The 8,091-nt window shown below is 40.4% G+C and overlaps 1 protein-coding gene across 1 annotated transcript in view; it reads right to left on the bottom strand.

The window, feature by feature from the left end:
* Positions 1-769: 769 nt before the first annotated feature.
* The window catches only part of GPR37 (G protein-coupled receptor 37), a 16,787-nt gene continuing 9,465 nt past the window's right edge, over positions 770-8,091 (bottom strand). The window contains exon 2 of the mRNA XM_024214726.2: positions 770-2,026. Coding sequence (XP_024070494.2) covers positions 1,208-2,026 — 819 coding nt within the window. The 3' untranslated portion in view covers positions 770-1,207. The remainder of the gene's footprint in view (positions 2,027-8,091) is intronic.

Genomic DNA, 8,091 nt, shown 5'->3' with positions numbered 1-8,091 from the left:
GTTGTGAAGTGTGAGCCTGTAGAGGATTGTGGCCTCTGTGAAAAATACATAATTAATACTCATGATTTGTTTACAGTGTATCCACTTCTAACATTTATGCTGCATATCCCAGAATACTTAGGGCTTGTGGGCCTGATCAGACACCCACTGAAATCAACAGGAATATTTCCATCGACTTCAATGGGCTTTGGATCAGGCCTTGTGTGTCTGAAAATGCATTTGTGTTTTAAAAAAAGGAATTCACTCTCCACATCTTCCAGTCCCTCATGTTTATTGTCACCAACCCTATGGCAAAATAATACCCTGGCTCTGCGTTGGACTCTCATGGATGCCTGTGGGAGTTACACGTGCAGATTGAGGGCATGTTCTTAGTGTAGAAAAAAGTGAAAAGAAACTCAGCCAATGTAGCCACATATAATACAATTCAAGGTGAAAGCAAATCTTACTTCTCAAATAGACCAAAGTAACTTAGGCACCGTATAACTACAAGTTAAAAAAGGAAATTTTAAATGTAGCACATTGAACCTTCATAATGCACATTTAAAAACCACTCATGTAAAGCCAATTCCATTATAAGCATCTTCTTTAAACATGGTAACTACTATTTCCAAGGGTAAGTACATGACTGGGAAATTAAATATGGTCAATTTAAATTACTCTGTGTAAAGCAAAGATTTTTATCCTTATTAAGGCAATTTAATAATATTTAAATAGTTAAATACAGATTGACAATGACATTAAAGAATAAAATCTCATTTATTATTATACTACCTTGTAAATTTTCCAAACTCCAAATATTCTCACAATATTGTACAGTAAATTGGATTAAAACTAGCTTCAAATACTTTCCACCACATCTTTTACATTAAACATCCTGCAAAAAACCACAATGTTTATGTAATCAATTTACAGTGATTATAAAAAAATTAGCAAGAAATTAAATAAAGTAGGTCAACGTGGTTCCCCCCCCCACCTCAAACAATAAAATACTAGCACCATCCCAAATATAATTATTTAAAACTCCATGTTGGCTCTCTCATTTTAATAACTAAACAGAAATTATTTTCCAAAGCACAACTGTTAATATGCAAATCGGTTTACAGGGTAGTTCTTATAAGTAACATTTTTTTCCTTGCATTTTGTTCCAACAAGAAAAATATGAAGTTAAAAAAAATTAGGGGTACTGCAAATAAAGCCATAGAGTCAATTAGCAGTGAGTCCCAACCGAAGCAAAGGTGGACATTTCACGACGGATGGTACTGAAAGGGGAGAGTTCAAGCTCCGTGGTGTACTCATTGTCATTGTCATCGCTTGTTACCGTTGAAGACTTCTGGATGCATTCATCACAGCAACAACAACAACATTCCATAAAGGCCCGACTGAACGGTTTGCAAAGACAGAAAAGGAGGACTGGGGTCACACAGGACTTAAAGAACAAAAGAAACTGGCTAATGAGGTGGAGGAGATCCATAGTCTGCCGAGAGACTCCTGTGGACATGTAGGCAGTCACAATGTTGCAGATGTTTTCAGGAATGATGCAAAACCCATACAAAATGGTCAAAGCCACCACAGTGCAGTTCATCTGACTTTCCAGCTGAATTTGTCGCTTGTTCCCTCGTGTGCAAGCCTTTTCTGCTCGTCTGATTTTCCTGGCTGTTACCAGAGAACAGGTAATAGTGAAAAGAGTAGGCAAACAAAAGTAGCAGCCAAAATACCACCAGAGTCTTGCACCATCATATGTGAGAGCTAATACGTAAATGGTATCAGGTAATTCAGTAGAGATCTTTACCACACACCGTTCCCCAGGTGGGCTGCCACTAAATGCAGCGTCTTCCTTTGTCAACTGGCGTAGAACGACCTCCGGAAGTGCCAACAACAGAGCACCAACCCATATAACAGCCAGTTTGGCAGTTGTTGAAGTACAGTTTTCAATCATCTCATAATACATCTGTACGTTAGTGGCAGCACGAAATCGGTCTATACAGAGGGCACATAGTGTGAACGTAGTGACTCCAAGAGAAGCTACCTGTATGGGAGAAAAGTGAACACATTTTTAATATGGACACTGTCTGAAATATATTTAAAAAATATAGGAGATGACTACAGACTAGATCCCAAGCTGTTAACATTGTATACAGCTTGTATACAGTACCGTCACAATAAAATTCACTAGTAAAATGTCTGTTTATTTGAATATTTTCCATTTAAAAATCCTCCTTCCTCATATATCAGGTGAAGTTAGTTGCAATTCACGTCATTCCAAGTCATATAAAATGACTGCTATTTAAAAATACCAGGACTATTAAAATGCAAGAGCCATAATGCAATTTACTATGCTATGTTTACCTTTAAAAACATTCTGTCCGTGAATTTACAGTGCTGTAGTAAAAGGGCCAGCTTTTCAATGGTATTTAGGTCCCCAAAGATGCAGCTAGATGTTTAGAGGGATTTTCAAAAGCATATCTAACTCCTTTGAAATCAATGAGATTTAGGCACCTAATCTGCTTTGGCGCATCTGACAAATCTTGCTGGGGGTGGGAGTCACAAGCGGGTGGGAGTCACCCCTCTTCTCAGTCTTTCCTACTGATGAGTTTAGGCAGCCCCCCACTCAGTACACTGGCTTCTGTTAATCCCTTTTATAGGCACCCAATGCACTTTAGGTGGAGCCTGGATGCCTAATTTGGGGTTGTAAATTCCACTTGGTGGCAGGGCAGAGGCGCTGACTTTCCTCTTTCCCCGGGGGTGCTCAACCCCTGCTCCACCACAGGCCCTTCCCCCACTCCACCCCTTTCCCAAAGGCCCCACCTCTGCTGATCGCAGCGGGTGGGAGGCGCTGGGAGGAAGAGGGAGGGGGAGGAGCTGAGCAGTTGGGCTGCCAGTGGGTGATGAGCACACACTTTTTTTTCCGTGGGTGCTCCTGCCCCAGAGCCAGTGCCTATACAGCAAGGCATGTAAAATTTAGGCACTGCAACGCTCAGTCTAAATCCCACCCTAGATGCTTAGCTACATATTTTGGCATGTAAATACCTTTGAAAATCTGTCCCAAAGAGATTTAGGATGAAATCCTGACCCTGCTGAAATATATGGCAAAACTCTCATTGATTTAAGTGGAGCCAGGATCTAACCCTTTATCTTGAATATTACAATTAGATCACAGGAAAATTTTGGCTGAATATCATGTCCTAGTAGCAGGGGCTATTGCACTCTAGGATACAGGCCAAGAGTAGGGTGACCAGACAGCAGCTGTGAAAAAACAGGACAGGAGGTGGGGGATAATAGGCACCTATACAAGAAAAAGTCCCCAAAAACGGGACTGTCCCTGTAAAAACGGGACATCTGGTCACCCTAGCCAAGAGGAGTGGTGGATGCCCCATTGTTCAAGCAATTTAAAACTGGACTAGACAAAGCTTTCAATAATACACTGTGAGGAACAATGTTGCATTAACAGAGCAACGGACAGGATGACCCATCACATCTTGTCTAGCTCTAATATCTGTCATTCCATGTGTAAGTAGGGATCTTGTACTGTCACGAAAGATAACTCCCTATCATTTTATATTGTTTATATTTCAGTTCCTAAAGACAAATTTGTGAGAAGACCATATACATTTTTAGCCCAATCCAGCTTCCAATAAATACAACTTCAATTCAAATTCAAAAGCAAAACTGTTTACTTCAATCGGAGAAAGATTACATCCTTCAATTTTGTTGTGGTGCACTCTAACTCGTTTACTCTCATAGTTTTATAGATTGCTGCTGTGCCTAAAATGTCCTGGTGCGAAAGAGCAGTGAAGGTATGTTAATAGGAATTGGTAAATGATTTTCCTGTTCATTTAGAAGAATGCTTACTTATATAATAGATTAGTCATGTCTCTTATTAACTGGTAAAATTTATGGAGATATTGGGCAGCTGACTGTAATTTTTGCTTACTCAAGTTCAATGTTCAGTGAGATAATTAAGATTCCATAATGGTGCATTTCAAAATACATTCTGATTTCCATCATAATTTTGAAATATTCTTGTTTATATACATCCCATAAAAAGTTCTGCAAAGATAGATAGTGCAATTATACACAATTATATAAATGTATCATTCATGTTGGCCTTGAGCATTTAATGGCCATATCTGATTGCTAAAATTCAATATCACTGCAAAATATTAGACCCTTGGGATTAAAACTGTTAGGCACTGGCTTAGTTAGGCAGCTTCCTGAGAGAGGGAATGAGTAAGATGCAATCTCTTATTAATTAACCTGCAATGGGAGGAATAATTAATGACAACAAAGCAGCACGGTAAACATTTTTAATCGGTGAAGCTATTAATTTTGAGAATTAAACTGATAAGGCTCAAAGAAAATCTTGGTAATACTGGCAAAAAACAAAAATAACTAAAGAGAAATTAGAGTTACAGGAAAATCTTTAATAAGCATTAAAAAGTAGCAATGATTAAATGAGCTAATAAAAAGAATTTTCATAATCAGGGCTGAGATGTCACAGTGGCAAATTTACAATTTCTGATTTTTGTCTCTGAGATATTTAAATATTTTGTGTATTCTTGATATCAACATCTTTAACCACCTTATCTTCCTACACGAATACCAAATGGATCAACACACAGCTCTTAGCCTCTTGCCAAGAGTCTCTACATATGCAGAGAAGGGAATGCTCCTGAGTCTTAAAATGGTGAGGGAACTGCAAAAATCAGTACAGGAAAAGAGACATGCCTTTTTTTAAGTAAACTTTTTCCCTCTTTTTTAATGTCTATTCTAATTGAGTAGCATAAGCACCTCTCTTTAGTGGTTTCAGAGTCCCATTATAGATTATATCATGTTTTGCCATGGCTAAAACATTAGATGCTGCAGTTAGAACTGGACTAACGAAAGAAGGCATGTCTACCATGAACAAACGTAACCTACGGGGTTCCTGTCATATTAACTGACTGACGACTTAGAGGTTTAAGACAGTGAAACAGGGCAAGAAGAAACAACTAGGAACAGGAGAAGTCAGCTTTCAAAATGCAACTGTTGGTTTACTGATGAAACATGCTAAATAATGCTAGCATGTGTCTGGCTCATGCAGTGGTTTCCTATTTTGCACACATTAATGAATTTAATTATTCTATGGAAAAAATGGTGAAAAAGCAAAATGCAGTGGAACACTCTAATCTAAATCCTTTCCAGCTCATCCAGAATAGATATGAATAGGGATTCACTCTAACTGCCTTGTTTCAAGGCACTGGCACAATTCTGGGGTCTGATTGTCCCCCCTGCAGGATATGAGTAATGCCCACTGAGATCAATGGGTGTTGATCACAGCCTGTGCGAGGGGGGAGAATATGGCCCCAGGGCATTCACTCTACTTTGCTATAAACAGTTTTACTTTAAGGGTGTGCCTCCATATTAACAAATTGCATGTTAATCTTCAAAAATATGTCACAGTACTGATACGAATGAGTTAAACTGACAAAACAGGGGGGACATGGACAGCTATGAGCTATGAGCCAGTCACGCTCAACCTATTTACCATTGTGGGCCGCATATGCAGCTCTCTATGTGTTATGTGGACCACATCCACACAATATATACACTACCCGTATGGCTCTGAGGATGTTACATGGGCTGCAGCTATGTGCTGATTGGGCCACAAGTGGACCGCGGGCTGAAAACCACTGCTATGAGCAAAGCTCTATCTTTAACCCATGGCATTATGCCTAGATAATTGCGGAACTCAGATAACTCACTGTAAACAGAACTCCAATCAAGAAGTACAACAGGGTGGGTAAGGACTCAGGTACAGATCCTCAAATGGTATAAATCTGTGTTGCTCCATTGGCTTTGATGGAGCTACACTGATTTACTCCAGCTGAGAATCTGGCTCAGTGTTTCAGTCTTTACTCCAAAAACCTGATTACATTGACATGTTTCAGAGTGGTAGCCGTGTTAGTCTGTATCACCAAAAAGAACGAGGAGTACTTGTGGCACCTTAGAGACTGTGTTATACAAGTTTAAAACTGGAGCACCACAGTAGTGATTATATACAATTAATTTACACTTTTAAGTTAGCCAGACTTTCCTCACTTAATTTTCTGATTTAGTTCCATGTGGATCTCGTACATCACAGAACTTTTCCTTCAATCCTTAGATGTTCATGAAGACATCAGCAGGCAAGGCTCGTGTTTCTCTTATTAGATCAGAACTGAAAGTTCCACATTTCCAATTACAAGAAAACAAATCTGATCTGCTAAGAGGAAAATAAATTCCCCCAACTGTCTTGTCCAGTAAAACCTTAATTAGGGAAGAGGAGAAAATGACAGATTTCCCCTCCTTCTCACCAACAAAACACACCCAGAAAATACTTTGCCATTAAAAATATCTCATTGAAAGATTTTCATGTTGTTCGTTTAAAAATATTTACAAGATATTGCACACACACTTAAGATCTACATTAAAACAGGATTTTATTGGGCACCAGGGCTGTCCTTCAGAGTTGGCATAGCCCTTGGATCATTAACTTTCTAGCCATTAGTCAATCTTTGAATCATTAAACAGTGACACTAAATTCATGAAAACATTCACTGGAGGAGTAAGCCAGTTTATTGCATCAGTTCTCTTCCCCTGCCCTTCTGTCCTAGTCTACCCATCCCCATTCATTCACTTCAGCAGTTAAGTGAATGTTCTAAAGCTTTCATCAGTTGGTCCAACTTCTTCTATTTCTGGCCACTTTCCACCCAGTGTTCAGTCCTCACCTGCAGAACTTTAGAAGTGAATCCTCCAGTTGATCAAGGGAGAGGCGCAAATTAAATGAGTGAGGAAAGGCAACAGAAATAAGACTGGCAGAGAGAGGATTAAGAATTGTTGAACAAAACAAAAATGTAAATTGGGTAATGACATCCCGACCTGGGGGGCATGACCTTTCTTTATGGCTAGAGCCCCACCAAACTCATAGAAACATAGAATAGGATATCAGGGTTGGAAGGGACCTCAGGAGGTCATCTAGTCCAACCTCCTGCTCAAAGCAGGACCAATCCCCAACTAAATCATCCCAGCCAGGGCTTTGTCAAGCCTGACCTTAAAAACCTCTAAGGAAGGAGATTCCACCACTTCCCTAGGTAACCCATTCCAGTGCTTCACCACCCTCCTAGTGAAAAAGTTTTTCCTAATATCCAATCTAAACCTCCCCCACTGGAACTTGAGACCATTATTCCTTGTTCTGTCATCTGCTACCAGTGAGAACAGTCTAGATCCATCCTCTTTGGAACCCTCTTTCAAGTAGTTGAAAGCAGCTATCAAATCCCGCCTCATTCTTCTCTTCCGCAGACTAAATAATCCCAGTTCCCTCAGGCTCTCCTCATAAGTCATGTGCTCCAGCCCCCTAATCATTTTTGTTGCCCTCCGCTGGACTCTTTCCAATTTTTCCACATCCTTCTTGTAGTGTGGGGCCCAAAACCAGACACAGTACTCCAAATGAGGCCTCACCAATGCCAAATAGAGGGGAATGATCACGTCCCTCAATCTGCTGGCAATGCTCCTACTTATACAGCCCAAAATGCCGTTTGCCTTCTTGGCTACAAGGGCACACTGTTGACTCATATCCAGCTTCTTGTCCACTGTAACTCCGAGGTCCTTTTCTGCAGAACTGCTGTCTAGCCATTCGGTCCCTAGTCTGTAGCAGTGCATGGGATTCTTCCATACTAAGTGCAGGACTCTGCACTTGTCCTTGTTGAACCTTATCAGATTTCTTTTGGCCCAATCCTCTAATTTGTCTAGGTCCCTCTGTATCCTATCCCTACCCTTCAGCGTATCTACTACTCCTCCCAGTTTAGTGTCATCTGCAAACTTGCTGAGGGTGCAATCCACGCAATCCTCCAGATCATTAATGAACACATTGAACAAAACTGGCCCCTGGACCTACCCTTGGGGCACTCCGCTTGATACTGGCTGCCAATTAGACATGGAGCCATTGATCACTACCCATTGAGCCCGATGAGAAAGCTGGCTTTCTATCCACCTTCTAGTCCATTCATCCAGCCCATACTTCTTTAACTTTCATGGCCGTGAAAAATGCATCACGGACCATGAAATCTGATCTCC

This window comes from Terrapene carolina, unplaced genomic scaffold, assembly GCF_002925995.2.
Source record: "Terrapene carolina triunguis isolate 2854851 unplaced genomic scaffold, T_m_triunguis-2.0 Scaffold68, whole genome shotgun sequence".
Taxonomy (NCBI): Eukaryota; Metazoa; Chordata; order Testudines; family Emydidae; genus Terrapene; species Terrapene triunguis.
The sequence above is the reverse complement of the archived record's forward strand: the minus strand, read 5'-3'. Positions and strand labels throughout refer to the sequence as shown.